Raw genomic sequence first — 24,119 nt, 5'->3', positions numbered from 1 at the left:
TCACAAAACAACTGCGAGTGCCCTCTGTTTTGTTTCAATTATTACTTATTATTTGAACTGCTTTAGCGCCTAAGGATCCCAATAATGGATTAGAAACCCATTCTATTAGGCATTTTATAAACAAATAATTTCAGGGTGGGAACCATTGTTTTGAGTTTATAATCTAAGTAAAGACAAGAGGCAACAGATGGGTATAAAACAGAATAGACGGGGGAGCACACGGTAATGATCAACCGTGAAGAGCAGACCAACTGTCTAACCATTGTCAATTTTTTTTTTTTAATAGTCATGACAGCAGAGGAGAATTTTAAATAGGGATTTGCAGAAGATCAATGTGGTGGCTTTGCAGTTGTTTATGGAGAGCTCCTCCCACGCATGAGGGCAGCACGTGAGAAATCTCCAAGGTGGCTGTTTGAAAATTTAACATATGGGCCATGAAGAGAAGACATGGGAGTCAACTAATTGACAGTGCAGAAGAGGTGATAGGTGGGGGTACAGGCGGTACAAGGCTTTAAAATTACAGACAAGTTGTTTATGTTTGATGGGCAGGAGAAGGGAAAGTCAGTAGAGGGATGAAAAGAGAAGGAGTAACATGACTGAAATGACGCGCCAAGAAAATTATCTTTGCAGCAGATTTTTGATCAGATGTAAGTGGGACATGATGTGATTTGGCAAGACCAGGGAGGAGAAGGCTGCACTAGACAAGATGAGAGAAGAGGAGGACCCAGATGAGAGTTTAGCTGTCTGAACAGCGAGGGAAGGCTAGAACTTAGTGAAATGTTATGTGGGCAGAAGAGGGTATGGATGTGGAGTCTAGATTTGTCTCGATGGAATAGTGAGAGAGTAGGAGGAACTGGAGGAAACGATAGACTGGTGAAGATAAAAACGAGGAGGAATGGAACAACTGGACAGGAAGGAAGTGAGAAAAAAGGAAGGAAACACAGTATGAAGCAGATAAGGGATGTGGTGAGAGTCATAGATGAAAGGCAGCATGACAAATAGTAGGCCAGCAGTTCTCAAACTTGAGCAACTCGAGGACCCCCATTTTGATTCAAAAATTTTTGAAGACCCCCAAGCCACCCGCTCAACCTGAGACTCCATCCACACCCCACCTCTTCCTGCCCCCGCTCAACTCGTACCCCCTCCTCTTCCCTGCCTCTTCCATCCCCTCCCCCGAGCACACCCCAGCACCACTCCTCCCTCCCTCCCAGTGCCTCCTGCATGCCGCTGAACAGCTGTTCCCTGGCATGCAGGAAGCACTGGGAAGGAGGGGGAGAAGTTGATCAGCGGGGCTGGCGGACGCCAGTTTGAGAAACGCTGTAGTACGCTATTAAAATACTGACAATTAAGCAGTAAATCAAAACACAATTAACAATTCCTTGAAGAGAAGGAAGCAAAAAGTTTCTCAACCTGTAAGCCTAATTTATACAAGAAATATATCGCAGTGATAAGATGACAAGACAGCCAATAATCTAAAAAGCGTAACTCTTAATTCTGTATTATAGGTAAGTATGCAAATAGAAATGCAGTCAAATGGTATCTTCAGAAAAGCTGATTTACTGGTAATCTGTTGTCCCTTCTCTAAGAGATACTATGTGACTGGATTTCTACTACTGGAAACTAAGGCTGAGTAAAGTTTCCACAAAACAACATATTCTCCAATTTATAAAAGGAACAAGAAACTAAGGCTATTTTGTATATCTCAGAGAATTATTTATACTCAGAAGAGATGATTGGAAAGGGAACAATTTAAGTAAAATTATGCAAGAACATCTAGCCTGGGTGAAATAGTTCAGGAAGGAAGATCCACAAGTTATAACACATCCATCTTACAGGTCAAGTCCAAATTTTATCTGTCAGCTGGAACACTGGTTTCAAATTTAAAACAATCCCCGGTCTTACACACTGAACTGACCTACAAGCCAAAGGCAGCAGCCACATTTGTTCTGAAAGTTACACATAACTTGACCATAAAAGCATGAACAAGATACTTGATTCTATCTGAATTAGGATCAGCAGTGTTGAACATTTACCCAAGCCAACATTATGCCTTTCTACCTCTACAAATGGAGTTATTTTGTTGGAGACTACAAGGTCCAAAATAAAAAAAAATTAGAACCAACATCTCAGATCACTGTGAATCCTGATGTTTAGTGGGCTTCAAGAGCTTGATCATGGAAAGACACATTGGTTTCAACTAGGTAACGCTGGTTCTACCTACAAAAACACACGAAGTTCTGCTTTTCTGAATCTAGTAGTTCACTTTTACTTCCACTGTGAAAGGAGAAAGGTAACCTGATGAATAATTGTGGCTGTTAAACTCCCATTAGTGTAAGTAAAAGATGACATGTAAACCTAGAAAGGGAGAGCATCTGTCACAGAAATTCCAGTATGACTCACCAAAGAGAAGACTACCTGGAGCACATTCATATTGACACAGATGTATTTGCCAAATACTAAACTCCAATGTAATACTTGGATTCCTAAGGTAATTGATATGCTTTGCAACAGAAATGACAACTCTGCACAAATGGTGAAAAATTGGAGAGGGTTCAGAGAAGCACCACAAGAATTATTCAAAATCTGGAGAACATGCATGACAGAGAATGACTTAAGCAGTTTAATCTACTCAGCTCATTAAAAAGAAATTTAAGAGGTGACTTGATCATGATCCATAAATACTGTACCTACATGTGGGGAAAATGTCTGATGCTAGAGGGCCTTTTTAACTAGCAGCTATAGGTATAACGATGTATGAAAGTTCAGCTAGAAATTCAACTAGAAATAAGAAATGCTTAACTGACAGTTAAACTTAAGAGTAGGAATTTAGTCAGTGTGATATCTTTAGACAAAAACTCACTTTTAAAGTCAGCCCTTAATTTTTTTAATAAAAATCATGATCACAACTCTAACATTCAAATGATATTCATCTGAATATGAATAATTTACACAATTTATTTATTCTCTTAAAAACTGAAGAAATATTTGACATCAATAATATAAAATAAATACAAAAATAAATAAAACACAAGACAAAATTTACAAGTGGAAAACATATTTAGTAATAATCATGTTCTTGCCCAGATGTTCAGATTATGGCTATTTCACTTCATTGTTTGCAATTCAGGAACGTATCAATGGGTCACTAATGATTAGTATATGGTACCATAGTTCAAGGTCCAGGTTTGATTTCCAGTTCTGGGCATGAATTTCCATGTAACTAAGGACAATCTGTTAATGAATTTTAACATACAAGCACAGCAGCAGTGTTTTGGAAATACAGTACAACTTCAGAGTTATGAACACTAGAGTTATGAACTGACCGATCAACCATATACATCATTGAGACCGAAAGTATGCAATCAGGCAGCAGCAGAGAGAGAGAGACACACACACACACAGCAAATACAGTACAGTACTGTGTTACACTTAAACTACAAAAAAATAAAGGGAAAGTTTAAAAAAGATTTGACAAGGTAAGGAAACCGTTTCTGTGCTTGTTTCAATTAAATTAAGATGGTTAAAAGCAGTGTTTTTTTCTGCATAATAAAGTTTCAAAGCTGTATTAAGTCCATGTTCAGTTGTAAACTTTTGAAAGAACCACCATAAAATTTTGTTCAGAGTTACGAACAACCTCCATTCCCGAGGTGCTCGTAACTCTGAAGCTCTACTGTATGAAGCACAAAATATGTACAACCACATGTCACAAGACCTGATCCCAAAGGTGCATTAAACACAACGTATGTTGTATATTTTTGGCACAAGTCCAAAACAGAACATTTTCATTTAACTTTTGGGAATTTTGAAGATCATGGCTTATCTGGAGGCAAACGATACATACACAATTTTTTTTTATGAAATACATACTCATATACACTTAGTCATCCAACTCTAGGGAGACTAACACAACCAAATGCCTGGTATATGAATAGATTTAGGTCTATATTAAAATATTGTCTTCTAACAAAGTATTACTTGAGATTAGAAATGCATCAATATGATTTTATGAAACAAATATAAAACCTGACAATACAGTCTGTTGTTCATAGCTATATAAAAAAAGCACATTGAAGTAAACTGAATTTGGTCATCAGATTAATTTTATACAATGAAATACTGCAAGTATTTCTTTAGTTTACTCTCAAAGTAAAAGTATGACAATGATAAGCAAATGGCTGTATAATGACTGGAATTTAAATGAACTCGTTCTGAAAAGACTATGTTAAGCACCTACAATACTTTGTAGCATATACTGTCTTCCTCATCTTCCTGTCACTTCCACAATAGCTCTCAAGGCAGACAAATTCTTATTATACTATTTCACTTATAAGATCACTTTTTATTGATTCTCTAGATTACTATTCTAAAAATTGTTACATGGATTTCTCCACTGGTAAGCTTGTCTCTTTAGTTAAAACTGGTTTGGTTCTAAAAATCTGGGAACACATCTTTACTTGTCAAACGTTTAAATGTGCAGCTACAAAATTTTGATCACTGTTTGAAAGACCCGGACAGATTTTACTTTCACTACGATATAAATTTAACCAAAAATGTATTTTTCCCCTTATTTCAAATACTGGTGAGAATATGTGGACTCTTGAGAGTGATCTACAACAACCTTGCTATTTTACTTCTAGATTTTGTTTTTGTTTGGCTATAAAGAAGGACAGGAAACATTTGACACGGGTTTAATCAGATGTCTGGGACTACCCGGCAGATAACAGTGTACAGTGCAGGTAATCCCATGTTATTTCATAATTACCCGGGGGGGCTTTTTCCATCCATGTCCCTCCAGCTAATCCATTGCCGGGACCTTACCATACACCCCAGCCTCGTAGGAGGGCTAAGATGGGCTATAAGAATGGGGGGTTGGCTCCCTGCCGTAGCAATCATAGGAGTCCCCAACTGCAGCAGCAGAAATAAAACCAGTGCTGCTTTTAAGACTCTTTTGAAGCCCATTAGACAATAGTAAGCAATTATGACAGTTGTAGTTGGATATGTCTACACTCCAGCTGGAACGGTTCTTCCCAGTGCAGTTAGACTGATATGCTCAAACTAGCATTCTAAAAATAGAAGTGAAACTACATGGGTGGTGGCTTGGGGTAGCCAGTAGGGTACATTATCAGGGGGCTAAGTGGGCTTGTACTTGGGTGGCTAGCCTGAGCCACCGCTCTGCTGCCATGGCCACAATGCTATTTTTAGCACACTAACTCAAGCAGTGCTAGCGCATGTCTGTTTACCTGCACCAGGAAGCATCCTCCTAGCTACAGTGCAGATATACCCTAAGAGGGGTTTCCCCCTGAGCAAGTTTTCCTTCCTCCACCTGAGCTGACTAGCAGGATATATGACTTGATTAATCTTCTGTTGAGGAGCAGACGAGCAGTGTTGATACAAAAACAGTACTTTTGCACATACAAATAATCACAGTTTGCCAGGGCAGTGAAGGGCTGGCTCTCACAATGGCAATTCTAAAGGGGAGGCAGGCAAGTCTCAAATGATAGAACTGCTTTGCACAGAGAGTGTCTCCAATATGTTGGACCACAAAATAGGAGGCAGGAGCAGGTGAACTGTTTAAATGTTGGTGATGCTGGGCAGAGGGGAGTTAAATGCAGGAGGTGCTAAGTGAATCTGCCCCTAAGCACTGTACTTCATTCCTCCTGCAGAATTTCCATAAAATAAAATAAAATAAAATAAAGGAAAACTAATTGTTCAGGAGAAAAGAATCTTTTTAGAAACACTATCACAGAGGAAACATTTCTGCATGTGAAGAGAAGGGTTTGGTCAATTCAGCATATATGCAGCAAAAGGAGCTTCCAGAAAAAAGAACTCGGCCTCTATTCCACTGGATTGATTAGAAATACTCATGAGTGATAACTTCTGTCCAAAGTAGTGGATCCACTCCAAATTAAATGGGGGAAATCCAAGAGCTACCTCTCGACAAAAATATGAAATGTAAAACAAAAGTAACATTTATAATTAACATTAACATTTCTAAGTCTACAACTGGTGAATATAACTTTCTGAAAAGAAAAACACATTTGAGACAGAAGCATCACTGAGTCACCCCCACCCTGAAACCCAGCTTTAATACCAGTTTAACAATTAGGAGGAATGTTGAAGATTACTACTATTTAAATTGATGTTGAATGGGTACACAGAAGGTTTATGCTTCTGATATTCAGTCATATTAAAACAGGATGGAAGCTTTTTTATATAAAGTACATTTTAAATTCACTGTTTTGAACATTGGCTACCAGTGATAGCAGTATAAAAAACTATTTATGTGCTCATTTTAGGCACACTAGGAAGATTCACTGATGTGTGTGTCTGCCAATGATGCTCTCATTTTAACAAAAATTACTCACATTTCTAAAGGAAGAGACTGAAGATAATTATGATGTATCCTGCTGCATATTCTGAATATACAGTGTATAACTTTTTATTTTAATGTTTAAGCCTCATTACACAAATTCTATTCCACAGACTCTCTTTTGCCTTTCCAATTCTCAGTTTACCTTTTTACCATTATTACTGCATTCTGCTCCTTTTGATGTCCACAAAAGCAGGGTTGGGCCCCCACCAGAAACAGTTTTACCTTTACATCAGAAGAGCCAACCTAAGAATACATAGCTTACCATGCATCTCAGCCTTATAAAAACAATCATGTGTTTTAAAACGTTTTTTTTCCCCCCACACCACAGATAGGTAAGAATGACAATATCACATAATGTCAGGCAAAATAAATAAATAACCTTAGTTTGTTAATTTCCCTCTTGGTTAATTAACATCTATAAGTGACCTTTAGCATTGACAGGTCCAACTTTATCCAGAAAGCCAAGGTTTAAGAAATATCTATCCAAATAGAATTGATTAGTGATTAAAGCATTGTGAAAAGCACAATTCAATCTGATTTTTAGGCTGGAATTGCATTCCATAGCAAGCTGATTTGACTGCCAATGAGACAGAATGAACAGTCACTGCAGTATAATAATGTTGATGTTACCATATCTACATTTATCCAAAGAATGAAACAAATATATCATTTTAGACTGAAATTAAACCTCGCAAGAAATCATTTTTCTTTATATTGTTTGGAATTAAAAACGTATTAAATTGATCCATTAAGAAAATTCTCTTCTCTGTCTTGTGTGTCTTTCAGACCGTGTCTGCATCCTTAGGCAATGAAACAATTTTTATAATTGTAATAAAACAACAAAATGTTGACTTTAAGTTAAGAAAATTGTTGCTTGAATGACTAAATACTTCAGCGAAACAAAATAATTCCTTCTCTAAGCTGTAACAAAGAAACAGCATGCTTGAATAGGTATATATACGTTACATAATAACGTTATATATATATTTGTTAAACCTTTTTTACACTTTTATTTGAATTTCACTTTTTTCCTAGTCATCGTTTATAAAATCAAGATTGACTAATCTGATAGTAACATCTAGAAATTCAGTGTATCTATAGTTATTATTACCATATTTCTGTTATACATTACTGCATATGCCGTTCTATCAACAATATTGTACTGTAGAAAGAAATAAGACTCAAGTATCTGTTCAATTTTTCAACGAAGTACAACAGTAAGATAATGAAAATGCTTCCCCCACTTCTTGCTCATCGCACTCCACCTGCTAAATCAAGCAAAAAAGTAGCATAAAATATACACAATGCAGAAACAGAAGTTTGCAAAACTGATGCAATATGTTCACATGTCAAGAAAAAGAAAATATATATTTCAAGGGCACTTGTTTCATACCATGTAAATTTCAACTCATGGATTTCAACAACTTCCTCCCACAGGTCTAGAAGAGAGCAGCACCATGGGAGCATAGACAGTATATCAATACACTTAAATCAATTTAAAATACCATCTCTTACATAAAATAATACCAACAAATAAATACAGGTAAGATTTTTAGGAATTTGACACTCAAATATGATTCATAACATTTTGAAAGAATAACCCAAAGTTTGTACAACTGCAAAGGCCAACGGTTCCAATTTGGCCATCCTGTAGCGAAGACCGCAGCATCCACACTGTGCTTAAATTTAGCTAATTAGGTGGGTAATAAATTCTATAATCTAATACACGTACTTCATGTGTCTTTAGAAAGTACATTGTGATATAGAAAAGGATTTAGTAGGAATTCTATTTTGTTATAGAAACATCAACTTTATATCTATTGCCCAATTTCTGGAAAATCTTCATCTCATAAAAATGTGTTATAAATTATAATATATCTATTATGGTAATCTTAAGATTATAATCAGAGCATCATCAGAACAACATATGTTCATAGGATATATGTTCAGTTTTTTAAACCATATTAGCCAACAGAAAACTATATTCAACAAATGGCAACTTCAATAGTGTTTTACAATATCATCTAAGGTATTAAATGTAATATCAATATGATTAACTCATTTGGTAGGAAAGTGGATATAATGTAATTTCATGCTAACACCAAGTTGTTTATAATATTCACTATTATCCCCATTACAAATTATTACAGAAATGTGTATGCATTAGCCACGTATTTCAACAGCGCTGCAAGAAAAAATAGTGAACATGGTCGGACAAATTCTAACCTCACACACCATGCTACAAATCAGAACAATCCACAGATATGCTTGGGTTTCCATCTGAGTTACTAATTTTTTAAAATACAATGTGGCGGTTCTTTGAATTGAAAATTAAGTATACAATGACATTTAATTAGACAAATGAATATTAAACAGACAGCATGTCCAAAAGCGTCGTTGAGAACGACTGCACAGTACCTTTAACGGGGAGGAGGGAATTTTCCGGCTTGCCGGGGAGAAGGAATAAGCTCAGAAGTTACTGAAAAGGGGGAGTGGCTCAGCATGGTGATGCTGATTCATCTACAAGGACTGGAAAGGCTGAGGGAGGTCAAAAAGGGGGTAAAGCACAGTGGAAGAACCCTCTTTTCTCCAAACCAGGCATAGCAGCACCCATCCACCCTCCCCTTGAGGTGGCAAAATACCAGGTTTGGTCAGGACTTGCTGTGGGCATCATGCTAGCTGCTCCTTTCTAGGCGGGCTGGGAAGAACTTTTTCCCTCATCACCAGATTAGCCAAGGTGGAGTGTTTTTTTTCCCACTTCCTCACAGTGGGTTCAGGGAGGGCTTTGTTATGGTGAGTAGGGAGGTGATTTAGGTTATTATGTCACAACTCATTTTGTAAGTGTGAGGCAGATGTCCAGTGCAGGTACTCCATAGGGGACAGTATACAGTAACTGGAAAAATGACTTGGTAAAAGACTTAAAAAGGAAGTGTTTATTAAAGAAGCAGAAAGAGAGTGGGGCGTTTGGGGCTTCTATGACTGGTACAGCAGGGAGTCAACCCCCCCTTTCTTTTAGCCCACCTTAACCTTCATTTGAGGATAGGAGGGATGGTAAGGTCCCAGGAATGAGTTGGCTGGGGGATGCTGGATGGAAAAAGAGGGGAGATGGCAGAAGCCCCTTGGGTAGCTATTGAATGATTATCAAGTTACCTGCACTGTACACTTTCATCTGCTGGGTAGTCCTAAATATCTAATAATAAAGTTGCAGCTTGATTAAAACCATATCAAGTGCTCCTGTCCTTCTTTCGGTATAGCTGGACAACTTCATGAGCGGTAGTATTTGAAAGGGATACTACAGTTATGACATTAAAGACCCCAAACAATTTAAAAAAATCTACATCTAAACATTGCTGAAATATTAAGAAGATATACACAAAAGTAAACCGTAATTAAACTGATGCCCGGTCATTAAGGGCTCATTTGTGACTTTGTTATGAGCTCCAAAGCAAGGAGCAATACAGATCAGAAGACAGACTGTGATTCTGACAGACTCCACCTACCTTCCAGGTTCCCCTGGACTCCTAACAGGAAGTACACTACACTAATATAGACTGTACTTTCGCTTCCATGACAATATAGGTGGGTGCCTTGTATCACTTCCACAGAGGAGGCGGCGGATGAAGCAGCCCCTGGTCTTCTCTCTGCACTGCTATCGGCAATCCAGGTAGCCAGCATCAGGAAGTACAGAAGTTCCTGATGATCATATGGGAGTATGCAAGTTTGGCCACAGTATGGCCCTACTCTAGAAGGAAGATGCACACTAAAGGCCCCAATCCCATGAAGATTTATGCTTCTATTTAAATTAAGTTGCCACAGAGTGTATGTTCTCCCTCAACAGAAACTGCTCAGACTCCCTTCTTTTAGTGTCCACTCTGTACAATTTATTCAAGTTCCCTCCACCAACACCTATATAGTACAATACAACAATTTTAATACTTATGACCCTATTGCCTCCAGCCCCTGTTCATCCAGGCCCTGGGAGAAAAAAGGGATCACCCTTCCTTCAGTCTTGGCACAGCTAGCCCTGTCCATCCCCATCAACACTTCCTTCCTGCCATTTATCAAGCTAGTCAGCTGATGGGCTAATTAGCTCCTTATCTCACACATCTGCCCCATCTGATTGGCTAATTCCTTCTTATTTCCTCAAACAGATGTTGCCAAGGCCACAGTGATCAGTGTGCTGAGCCACATTTGAGGCTTCAGCATTCTGTCACATAAGTATTCACATAAATCTTTGTAGAATTGGAGCTTTCACAAACTATTTGAAGTTTCGGTATTTTTAAATACAATACCAGTTGTTTTGTGCTCCACCCCCACAAATATGGTTTAACACAGCAGTCTAATGGCAAACTATTTCCTGCCATGCAGTGGGATCTCTGTTGAGTTTCCAAGACCATCCTCACTTGTTAAAGACAGGCAAGCACTGGAAGAAGCACATTCAGTTAATGGCAGAAAAGTGCCTCATAACTCTTGAGTAAATCTTGTGGGTAATATACATGGCAGCATTCACAGACTTTTGTTTGGGGGATGGTAAATATAGGATCTTTCAGTGGCAATGGAAAACTATAAAGAGAGCAAAGGAGAAATTAGGGAAATCCTACAAGAATCTTCACTCAGACCTCTGCAAAATTATATATAGAATTCTAATAGTAAATGTATTTTAAAGAACTGTTGGGACAGTTGCTGCAGTCACATATTATATATATTTAACGTATTAAACCTCACTGTTTAGACTTAGCAGAATACCAGCTGATAAGTACAGGTCATATAATTTCAAAGGATTATTAAATACCTTTGAAGCAGTTTTTATTTCTTCTCTACACAGATACACATTGACATATTTTACACACACAATTACCTATTGTAATTATACTCTACCGCACAAATATTCGGACAAACAATGGGTACAGTTTATTTAACATGAAATATCTTTCTTATCAATGAGAAATGAAATGCTTATTTAAAACACAATCTAAATTATCATTAAATTCACTAGTTTAGATATTCTTTACAATACTATGATACAGAAATATATCCCAGATGTTATAATTAGGATTGTTTTTTCAACATTTAATACTTTGCCTCTTTATTGCTGCCTGAAATTATAAGTCTATTCATGTGCACATTTCACATGAAGGAACACAACTTTTAATTGTTAGCAGCTGTAATATCGGAGTGTGCTGATTATGCAAGTGAAGGCGGTGCATGTATTGTCATAATCCTAAAAACCATACTGCAGCACGTCTACGTGTCACTGAATTACTTTATTGTAGGTTTGTTGTTCTATTTAATCCTTTGTTGATCAGGCTTTGGAACAATGATTTTCATATTAACAACAGATACTCTAAAAATTTCTCTGGAGACTAATTCACGTGGATTTACTCCCATTATCCACTTCATCAGAGAGGTTTCTTTTATGAAACTTACACTCAGAAAATTTTAAACAAGTAGTTCTTTAATCGTAAAATGTTATACCTCTTCAGTGATAAAACTGCAAGGTAAAATAGGGTTACATATAAACATAATGTTGTGTCTATATTTTTAATCATTTTAAGCAATATAAACACTACATGTTTATTTAAAAATTTGGAACAACTTTTGACTACAAAAAGGTTCTCTCCAAATGTCTTAATTTGATATAAAATGTAACATGGAAAATACTTATGCACCAGATATGCACTGATTTCATTTTGAACTACTATTTAAAAATGCTGTTACTAAGATTCAAATAACTGGCATTTTAATCCACATAATGGCCCATATTACCTGTCTCTGTCAGTGAGACATTTAAAAGCATCTCTTTATTAGAAACACAAATCAATATACCCAAGGGATTGCAACAACAGCTTCAAGCAATTTATATTGTCATTGCATTCCTGATGTTTCTACTCTGAGTAACTTATTATTATGAATGGCGTGAAAATGGCAAACCTGTCACAATTAATTTTTTTAAACCTCTTGTACGAATTTTTTATTTTCTTGAAATAAGTATCTTCCTGGTAACTATAGGTTTAGGTTATAAGAAACAGTCTATAACTGAAGTTTTAGCTCATTATAATTGAGGGTTTTTACCTATTCCCATTAGAAAGATTATTGATAAGATTAAGAGCTATTTGCATTGTTTTGAAATGAAAGAACCCTGTGCACACAGAAGCACTCAGACTTTAGGTTTCTTTCCATAGTTGAAGACACCAGCACCAATAATGAAATCATTGTTTGTTCATTCTGGGTATTGGCCAGATCTTTGTTTATCTCACTTTGTTTTGAGAAGCAGCATGGCTTAGTGGTCTGAGAACCATCACTGGACTGGGAGCCAGGAAATCCTGAGGTGACTGTGTAGTCTTGTGTAAGCATTTAACTTGTCTGACTCAGTTTTCCTTTCTGTCTAAGCAAGGCTGTCTACACGGTGGGGGTAATGCACTCTACAGGGTGTGATATCTAAAGCACACTAAGACGTTACACATTAATTGGTCTGTGTAGACCCTGCTTGTGCACTTTAATGTAGAGCTATTAGAAAAAGCATTACATTAAAGCACACTAAGGAACCTTTAGTGTGCACCAGCAGGGTCTACACGAACCATTTAATGCACAACGTATTAGTGTTCTCATGAAATCACAATCCCTGTAGAGTACATTACCCCACCATGTAGACAAGATTCTACTAATTTAATTCACGAGACGGTTGTGCGAACTAATGTTTGTACATTTCATTGAAGGTGTAAATCTGTATTTAGATTCTAAATATGATTCTAGAAATTTTCTGCATCTGAGTCACATGTAATGAAAGGCTTGCCTGCTTTTAGTCTCCATACTTATTTTGAATGTGGATTTGTCTATAAACCTGTTCCTGGCAGGATTACTATATCACAGATAAGCACTAATGGGGTTTTTTTATATATCCTGTAGTAAATAATGTTTCAGTATCAGATTCTACTTTGTGGGACAATACTAGAGAATTCCAGGAGTAAATGTGAATCATATTTTGCATACTCATTAGCATGCCAATACCTATGATACATTTCCATTTGGAGTAGTGTAACAGAGTTCTTGAAATAAACTGAAAGATCTGGGTTGTCTTTGTATCAAGTGAAGCACGTTATATGTTTTTTAAAGGCAAATTAACAGAGAACAAAACTTTAAAGCTTTAGCTCACATCTGTCTGTCTGACAGCGTACTTCGTATCTCCAAGATTTTACAGGCTGAAAGGCTCTGCTGTACTTTGATGAATAAATCAGATTTTGTAAGACAGAAAATACTGTAACATTATTCATTACAGCATGTATGGTACAAATGGCACTTCTAAAATGTGCTGTCCTATATTGAAGAACTGCTGCTTTAAACTTCTTTAGGAGCGTCTTCTTCTCTTCTACCTCCGCCCCCACCCATCAGTATCTTCAGAGGATTCTGACATCAACAGAACTGGTTTGGTTCTGTTCTGCAGGGAACAGGGTCCCAAGAAGGGAACCGAACCTCCTCTATGCTATGAGGGTGTGTTCTCCATGTGGGTTCTCTGTCCTCAGCTCACAAAGGAATTGGGGGTGGAATGAGGTTAGCAGTGGGTGCAAGGATGCAGTGGGTATATGAAACTCCCTCGTTTAGTGGGTGTGCAGGAGTTCTGGGAGATACTGCCATTATAAGCTTGCAGCAATAATTGCTTTGCTACCATTTCCTACATTCTGCAGGTGGTGCTGGTGAGAAGGGGTGGGTAGGATTCATCCCAGAATATGTGGCAATGGACTGTAAATGAGCTGGCTATTCAGTCTATGCCTTGCATATAGGATTAGTTTTTTAATATTAAGTAACAATGATATATGCAGTCTGAAATAGTTATTTCTGGAATACTATCTTTTTTTTAACGCCTGGAATTTATAATTAAATAATGTACTATACAGTAACTTATTTAAACTAGCAAACAGGCATTCAGTGGTCCATATTCTTTTATCAAGTGAAGATTTATGCACATAATTTTAATTAGTGTTAATTGCGGTTAACCACATAAATCACCTTTTTAGTGATGGAATAGTAGACTTCATCTAACATACTGTTAATGGAAAGCAGCTACTAGAAACTTTCATTGCTTCTCTCTTGTTAGTTTTAAAGCAGTGGCAAATAGTTAAGGACCCATCAATAATTACCTTATACATCCCAGGTTTCAGGAATTATTATGGGGGAGCTAGCAATGGACATTATATTATAAAAAAGACTCGTTACATTTTGAGACATACATTTCTAATACCTCCAGATGTTTGCAGCAGGCCTTTGAAATTCAGCAGTGGGAAAGCTTTCAGGCTAAAAGTAGTGCCTTTTATTTGTTCTATGAAATTCCATTCAGGTTTAGCTGAGTTGTAAACTGCTGAAGATATGATTTCCCTTCTCTTGGTTGCATGGTCAGAAATTTTTTTGGAAACATGCCAAAATAAGTGAACATGGACATTTAATTCATGGCTGGGCCCATGCCATCAGTGCCAAAGCAGCAGCAAAAGCACACATTGAACTGGGAACCCTGGGAACAAACAGCCTCTCAGAAAGGTTGAAGGAGAAGAAAGGGAAAACAGTTCAGTCACGCTTCCCCCATCAACTACTTTCCAGACACTGCACATGGTTCCTGTGACCCATTTCTTCCCAGAAATAACAACTTGCTCGTGTTTGCAACTAATGCAGTTAGTCCCATAGTTCAAGCTGTGTTGCACTACTGAAGATTCAAGGATTCAAATTTTACATGATGCCATGCATGATGGAAGAGTTGTTACAGTTACACATAATATACTTTAAAAAAACTTTTTTCTTAAAAAACCCTAGAAAATACAAAAGCATATTTTTTTTTTAAAAAAAGCAATTTAAAATTTTGACTTCAGCACTCAGTTTTTGAAAATGCCAGAATCCGGTTGCTCATGCAACCTTAAACCCCAAACCATACAATTTGGCTAGTATATTTAAAAACATCCAAGGTTGTCTTTTTTGTTGATTAAATCTACCAGCACATGGGCAAATTCAGAACTTTAGCTTCTACTTCCTGTATAAACTAGTGCTTTTAAGCCAAAAATACCTGTAAAATATGATTGCAATAAATAAATAAACTAGGTGAGTGTTAGAAACATTGTAAAAAGCACATCTGACACTCTAGGACGGACAACTTCACTTCTAGACTTTCAGCTTCTAGAGAAAGGTCGACCACTGATAACAATTTGTTCCATTAGGAGTAGCAATATCAGGCCATTTCTGATAACTTGCTATCCTCACAAGAAATGCTGGAAAACATCAGGTCTTCCCCTGACTGCTTCAGTTAATGGAAGTCTCTATAAAAAGGAAAAGTTGTCTGGAAATCCTGTTGTTCTTAACCTTTTCAGCAACTGCAGAAATTACTAAGAAACTGAGCGTAGAATGAAATTGCAGGAAAAAAAGAATACAGTTGTTCAGGGCTTTCTAGCCACTTATGGATCTTTGGTTGGATGCACCAAAAACTCCTTTGCAGATTCCAGTAGTCCATCATTTTGGAAGAGATATTGTTCCTCAGTTCTAGAATATTAGAAAACTTATGCTGCTTTCTTTGAACCAAGAAAAAAAGGATACCTAAAGACAGGAAAGTCACCATATCTTGCAAGCTTTAGACATCTCTGTGGAGAGAGGAAGAAGGATGAGAACAAAGACAGTAAGGGAAGGAGATGATGACAGAGGTTCAGAAGTCTGGTCCTTGTGTTATTCCTTCATCTCCAAATGCAAAGTTCATCCTTTCAGAGCAAATATTTGGTAGATTTTTCTCCAGGAAAGGAGATGTCCCTAGAAGATTAAGTCACCATAAAAGAGGAACAGAACTATAACATCTAACTGCTTGTGATATTCTCTCAATGAAAACTTCCTTCCTTAGTGAGTCAGAATGAGATGGCACTTAATCTCATGCTCAAAGGACCACACATATATGGAGGAAACATTTCTTGTCTCTATACCAGAATCCCAAATAGCAAGAGAAGGGCAACGTTGAAAATGTAATCTTGAACCAGGGTATACAATTGCTGAAAAATAGGGATATTTAGGAACTACCACTGATGAAAGGCCTCTTTTGACCAAACAACCTGTGGAGAGGAACTCAAGCTGTCTGTGACTAGAAGCTTCTATCTAGAAGCTATCAAGCGTAAAGGCTGTCAGAACAAAGAGCTGAATTCCAAAGAGCTGAAGGTGGGGATGTTCAAGTTGGCTCTGAGAAAATGGACATATTAGCTCATTGTGGATGTCTTACTATTGCAGCAAACACACTTTTTGAAACCTGGATATCTGATGTATGCCATTACAAGACCTATAAACCATTTAGATGATCACTGTTGACAGAAAATGCTAGAATTATAACTACAAAGAATTATCACCACAATAAGCAGTTAAACATTTATATTTTTCTATCAACACAAACTAGCAAAGAATAAGATAGGAAAAGTATTATGAATAGTTGGTGCCATGAATTCTACAGCTGCAAAAAGAACACAAATTAGTCAGCTGGTCTGGGCCTTTATGACCAATTTGAAATATGCAGTTCTAGAGTCAGATTCTGTGATTCCCACCAGCGGTGCTTGAATTTTTTTTTTTTTTTTTTTGGCAATGGGGTGCTAAAAACCAGTGAACAAAACTGTAAACTCTATAGATAATAGAAGCTATATATTCAGTTGGTATTATTAGTTAAGCCAGTGGGTGCTGCCGCAAGACCATTACTCCTAGATACAGCACCCTGATACCTCCCCCGACAATGGCTTTACTTCTTTCCATGTTACATGATTCAAGGCACAGCAGACCTCATGCATGAGGAAAAGCAAAGTTCTTAACCTGAATTTCTATGGTAGATGTAGCTTTTCTTAATTCACAGCATCTGTGAATTATCTAATTTTTAGTCTTTCTGCATAGTATGTTGTATTTTGACTGAGAACAGTTTTAAACAAAATCTGAACATGTCTATGGAGTCTAGCTTGCTTCTAAATATTTCCTTAATAGCCCTCACAAGATGATTAACAAAGAGTATGAATTTCATTCTGAAAAGGATGGACAAGAAAAATGTATCTTACCTTAACTAATCCTAAACTACTTTTTTTATCAGACTAAATTAGGAACTCAGGCAAAAATGGAGCGGGTAAGGTTCTATAACCACAGCAGCTGGTGGGCAGTGTGAGAAGGAGAACTCAATATTGATGCAAAAATAATAGTAGAGTTAGTATAACTCATTTTTGTTAACATTAACATTACAAACTTGCTTTCTCTTTACTGAATGTTAACAAGATAGCTATAGGTAAGATATAGCCAGGATACTTGTAAATATAACAATACATAGTATATTTAGCTAGTTATGTTACAAAATATTAACGCTAATCAAAGACATTCCAGGGGGTTTCTATTTCTGTCTCCCAAGGACTAGCAACTGTATGTCTATGTCCTTAGGCATAAACCATGTAAAATATTCATGTTTTAGGAAGAGACCTAACTGTACAAAGGGTAGGTTCTGTTATCAGAACTATCAGCTAGGAGTAAAGTGGCACTATACAAACCCTTAACTTTTTAAAGAAAAATCCCTGCTTATGTCTTTAAAACTCCAAGAAAAACATGTGCAGTTGGAAATATTTTAAACCTTTTGTTTATTACTTAAATGTTAAAATGACCAATGCATTCGTGAAATGCATACTTGCAAATATGTTAACTAAATGTAAAAATTTGAATATAATTTCCTAATATCATTCCTATGTAAATGGTAAAATGCTATATGCACCATTCTGAAATCTAATGTCCTTACTAATTCTTAATACAAGAAGCCTTTTAAGTATAAAATATTTATCTTAATGGAAAAATAAATTTATTACTGGCAGTTCTCAGGTAACTCTCTTTAGCTACCTCACATCTCTCCAAAATTTGTTATTAAAAAAAGCCTTCTCTAATATCTATTTAGGCTAAAGAAATTATAAAATTTATTTAATTAAAAAAACCTGTTTTGAGAACTAAAATATCGTATATAAAGTGGTGTTTAGACTTTTTGAGAAACAAATTTTATTTCCTGTTTGATTCTACTAAAATTGAAGAACATCCTAGAAAACTGTATGAATAAAAATAAAAGCTACACTTCAACTTTAAAAGGTTATGTGGGATTCTCCCACCAGAACAACAAAAGCAATTGGAAATGTTACCAGTTCATTAGACAAAATATGTATGCATAAGGTGAAGAAGAACCTAAGGAAAACCTGTGGGCCAACTGGGCCAACAAAAGAATGACAGCAACTAACTTGGAAACTAAACCAGACTGAAAAAGGTGTATTTTCCTATAATTTCATGGAAACAGGAAGAAGAGTACAAAAAACTCTCAGTGAGCACAACCCCACAACTCACATACACCTACCCTGCTTAAAGAGCAAGCACTCGACAACTTATCCTGTCTATCTCTACAAGCAAGCTATTATAAGCAGCTAAGAATTGAAAAGACTCAACAACCAACCAACCCCAGGAAAACCTTCTCCAAACTTCAACATGAATGTAGTGCCCATCTTTAAAAAAGGAAAGCAGGAGGATTTGGGGAACTACAGGCCAGCCAGCCTCACCTCAGTCCCTGGAAAAATCATGGAGTAGGTCCTTAAGGAATCAATTCTGAAGCACTTAGAGGAGAGGAAAGTGATCAGGAACAGTCAGCATGGATTCACCAAGGGCAAGTCATGCCTGTCTAACCTAACTGCCTTCTATGATGAGATAACTGGCTCTGTGGATGAGGGGAAAGCGGTGGACGTGTTGGTCCTTAACTTTAGCAAAGCTTTTGATATGGTCTCCCACAGTATTCTTGCCAGCAAGTTAAGAAGTATGGGCTGGATGAATGGAGTATACAGTGGATAGAAAGCTACCTAGATCATCGGGCTCAACGGGTAGTGATCAATGGCTCCATGTCTAGTTGGCAGCCGGTATCAAGCGGAGTGCCCCAAGGGTTGGTCCTGGGGCCGGTTTTGTTCAATATCTTCATTAATGATCTGGAGGATGGTGTGGATTGCACCCTCAACAAATTTGCAGATGACACTAAACTGGGAGGAGTGGTAGATATGCTGGAGGGTAGGGATAGGATACAGAGGGACCTAGACAAATTAGAGGATTGGGCCAAAAGAAATCTGATGAGGTTCAACAAGAACAAGTGCAGAGTCCTGCACTTAGGATAGAAGAATCCCATGCACTGCTACAGACTAGGGACCCAGAGGCTAGGCAGTAGTTCTGGAGAAAAGGAACTAGGGGTTACAGTGGACGAGAAGCTGGATACGAGTCAACAGTGTGCCCTTGTTGCAAGAAGGCTAATGGCATTTTGGGCTGTATAAGTAGAAGCACTGCCAGCAGATCCAGGTATGTGATCATTCCCCTCTATTTGGCATTGGTGAGGCCTCATCTGCAGTACTGTGTCCAGTTTTGGGCTCCACACTACAAGAAGGATGTGGAAAAATTGGAAAGAGTCCAGCGGAGGGCAACAAAAATGATTAGGGGGCTGGAGCACATGACTCATAAGGAGAGGCTGAGGGAACTGGGATTGTTTAGTCTGCAGAAGAGAAGAATGAGGGGGGATTTGATAGAGGCTTTCAACTACCTGAAAGGGGGTTCCAAAAAGGATGGATCTAGACTGTTCTCAGTGGTAGCAGATGACAGAACAAGGAGTAATGGTCTCAAGCTGCATTGGGGGAGGTTTAGGCTGGATATTAGGAAAAACTTTTTCACTAGGAGGGTGGTGAAGCACTGGAATGGGCTACCTAGGGAGGTGGTGGAATCTCCTTCCTTAGAGATTTTTAAGGTCAGGCTTGACAAAGCCCTGGCTGGGATGATTTAGTTGGGAATTGGTCCTGCTTTGAGCAGGGGGTTGGACTAGATGACCTCCCGAAGTCCCTTCCGACCCTGATATTCTATGATTCTATGAATTGGTGAGAGAAAGTTAATTAAAACACTGCCAAGGAATTAGGTTTAAGAGTCTTGTTATGATTTTGTTGGAATAATAAATAAAATAACCTGGCATTCAGCAATTTAAAAAATTACTCCATTCCACCTCACAGCAGACAAGAATTTATACCATCACACAGTAAATGTGCACTTGAAGACCACGCACATGCCCATGCACACAACACTCAACTCCTCTGCTTCCAAAGATGTCAAGTGATCTTATGAGGGAGAACCTTCTGTCATGCACAAAACAAAAACTTACCTAAGTGTAACTAACCAATCCCGTTCTAATGTTAGATTAGTTCTGCATTTTTCCTAGACTGCAGTGTACACAAACCTAATCCTGCAACTACTTCTATGTGGTGGACTTCTTTCCTCACACATAGCCCCACTGAATCAGTGTGCTGACGTGAAGTCAAGGGGGCTCTGTGCAAGCTCAAGGGTAGGTGCACAGAGAGGAATTTGTAGAATCAGGGTCTAAAGCTATACTGCAGGCATACATTACTCTTGCTTTGTTTTCAGACCACTATAATTTCATTTTTAACTAGTCATTTTAAGATGTATTTCTGAAATGAGACAGAGCAATTTATAATATACATAATTAAGACACATCCAGTAGAAAGAACTCATCTGCTACACAAATAAATTTAACATTAAGCTAGTTTAAAAAACTCAGTTTGCTGCAATACAGAATGGTATTTACTTATAAACTTAGTGAACTGATGTTTTATTTTCTAATTTAGTACTTCAGAAAGAAAAAAATATAAAAAAAGTTAGTAAAATGTGTTTAACAAGCAGTCATTCTAGTTATGTCAGCCTACCTTGTTCTTTGGATTGGATGTGTTCATTACACTTCGAGTCTCTTTTCCACTATATATGACAACACCAATTACTGTTCCTGGGAAAAAGAAAAAGGGTTGATTATGAATGTTTTACCAAATGGGTAGATGAAGAGTAAAATAATAGAATTAAAAACCTACAAGTAGTTACAATCCTATAAACAAGCCACTTTTATAAGCAAAAACATTATATAAGCACAAGTCTTTCTACATGTATAATATCATCACACACTTTTTCATTTTAGCCATTATAACAAAAGCTTCCTAGCATTAAAAAGCTAACAATTTTTGATGGACTATATGACAAGCTTTGTCTAAATTTACCTTATTATGTTTATGTAAATCACAGCAGATGATGAACTGGTAAATGCCATTCCATTGACATCACAGAGCATGGTAACAGCATTTCATGAACATCCACAAAAGTGATTATACTCTTTCACTTATGTCAGTGAAAGTAATAACACACTCTAAATCTTTAATTGTTAAAAATACATTTGATCTTAAAACCTTTTTAAACAAAACATTAAAAAACGGAGCACACACTATGTTATAAAGACCCACTGATAGCCCCTCACAGTGAATTCTGAGTTCATTCAACATTCCTGAATATCTTGCTTACAGTGCTGCTGTAGCCATGTTGGTCCCAGGGTATTATAGAGACAAAGTTGGTGAGTTAGTATTACCTTGTCTCTAATATTACTGAATATGTGCAGTTCAGTACCTAAAATCAGTGCAAGCTCTGCTGTCACTTACAAACTGGTAAAAGATTAGCTCTCACATTTATTTATATCACCAGAACACCACAAGTAAATTACTGCCTTATATTTTTAAGAGGCAAAAACCTATATAGGAGTTCTTTGAGTTCCTCTTACCTTCCATCAGTCAGTTTTTACTTAGAACATGACAGAAAATCAGGTTTCAGCATTGCTGAACATGTTGGTTAGCTATTAAGGAAAATTTAAAAACATTATCACCACACTTTTATCACTATTTCTGGTAGAATATTGAACACTTGTCTTTCATTTTCCTGAGCATTGCAATTTTTTGTGACCGTAAAATATTAAATTAATTGCATTTCAATGATATTTGATTTGTCCCTCTTTTTTTTTTTTAAATGCCTTGCCTGCTGTGGAGGCTTACCCTATGGCTTATAAGAAAATGTAAGTGTGGGACCTACAAACCTTCATCTCACAGGTTAATGAAGGCAAGATATTTTTAATTTTTTATTTTGATATTTTTAAAATGACTTAATCAGGACCACAAGTAGGGACTGATGTGACTGTGCTTGCACCATGGAAGACAATGCACATTTGAAAGAATGTATTCATGTTAAAAGGTCAACGGTAAGGGTGGCTTGAATTAAATGAGTGGGAAAGCAGGAGGCAGCTGAAAATTAAAATGTGGGTAAAAATCTTGTATCCACATTCATTGCCAGTAATTATTAATGACCACCTAAAAATATTTACTCTTTTCTTTGAGTACAGAGGTCTATAAATTCAGCAGAATAAGGGATTAATCGTACTTTAATGCTACTACTTATTAGATAATCTGCGTTTCTTATCACTATAGTATATCACGTCTCAAGCAACAGGTTATACATATTATTTTAAAACAAATTAAAATATATATCTAAAATCATCATCAAAAGCAATAAGCTTTTATTTTTTAAAATAGCAAAAGAAAAAAATTCACCAAATTTGTAGTTATGAGAAACTTCTCAAATGTATTTTTACTTTTCAAATAGCAGTTAAATTCTCGCTCTCTTATCCTTGAAGTAAAATCCTGAATCAGATCAATATTTCCTTCTTCTTTTACTAATTCATTATATCTACTTCATTCAAGAGATGAATGTGCCATTAATATTAGATGCACATGATGGCAGAACAAGGCCACTTATAAACTTAAACATACTCCAAACATTTCTAGAGTCATCACGGGAAGAAAAAGAATTGACAATAATTAATCTTACTAGACACAATCTGTCTGAGAAGCAAGGAAAAATAACCAGCAAGCAACTTACCAGTTTTAAATTAGGGTAGATATAGATCAGTATTACAGTAAGCAGCTCAAAATGCAAAGGCCCAAAATTTTACATGATCCATGACTTCCAGGACTAATGCAGAAAGAGTTTTCTACACATTCTTTACAGGCTAGCATTAATAAATCATAAAATAAGAAACTGAAGCTAATATATATATATAAATCATGTACAGAGTGAAAATGACATCTTATATATGTACAAGACAATCCATTTTTCAATAGCTTTCTCCATACAAAGGTATATTTATGTTACATTCATATACTGCATGGACACCTCTCATAACGCAGAATCCCAACACACTTTAGAAGCTCCAAAACAAAATACTCTCCTGTAATTCTTGGTCTTAATCATAGAAGTTAATCTTGGAAGTTAATCTTGGAAGTCCAACTTGGAAGTTAATCATAACAGAATCCCATTCCTGGGTATGTGCTCCCAGCAAATTACCATCTAAATCTGTATCAAAGGTCTAGCTAATCTTGAAAGAGTGGATCTGTTCTGAAAGATGACTCTCAACATGGCATTGTAAGGATCAATGACTTCCATACCAAATGTTCTCAGTTTACAAGTACTGTTAAAACTCTTTTCTAAGTGGCAGCACTGCAAACCAAAATGTCATGTTAGATTATTTTCTTTTTACGTATCATTCCCAGTTACAAAGGTTCGGCAGGTCCAATTATGCCCTGAATTACACTTGTACAACCCCATAATGTTTAACCTATGCTCTCAGCAGGGTTGTAACCAGAACTTTCCTCTGGGTTTGCTTTCACATACAGCGCTAAGGCAGTACAGCTGTAGCTTCTCCATTCAGTATAGTTAATCCACCTCCCAGAGAGGCAGTAGTTATGTCGGTGGGAGAAGGTCTCCTGTCAACATAGCGCTGTCTACTCAGGGGATTAGGTAGGTAGGGATACTGTGTTGCTCAGGGGTGTGGATTTTTCACACC

General features: G+C 37.0%; 1 protein-coding gene across 2 annotated transcripts in view; it reads right to left on the bottom strand.

Annotated features, from left to right (window-relative positions):
* The window catches only part of ATP9B (ATPase phospholipid transporting 9B), a 294,054-nt gene that overhangs the window by 95,530 nt on the left and 174,405 nt on the right, over positions 1-24,119 (bottom strand). For both annotated transcript variants that reach the window (XM_077810530.1, XM_077810529.1), the window contains exon 11: positions 21,115-21,191. In XM_077810530.1, coding sequence (XP_077666656.1) covers positions 21,115-21,191 — 77 coding nt within the window. The remainder of the gene's footprint in view (positions 1-21,114; positions 21,192-24,119) is intronic.

This window comes from Eretmochelys imbricata, chromosome 2 (assembly GCF_965152235.1).
Source record: "Eretmochelys imbricata isolate rEreImb1 chromosome 2, rEreImb1.hap1, whole genome shotgun sequence".
NCBI lineage: Eukaryota > Metazoa > Chordata > Testudines > Cheloniidae > Eretmochelys > Eretmochelys imbricata.
This window is presented reverse-complemented; position numbering and strand designations above follow the sequence as displayed.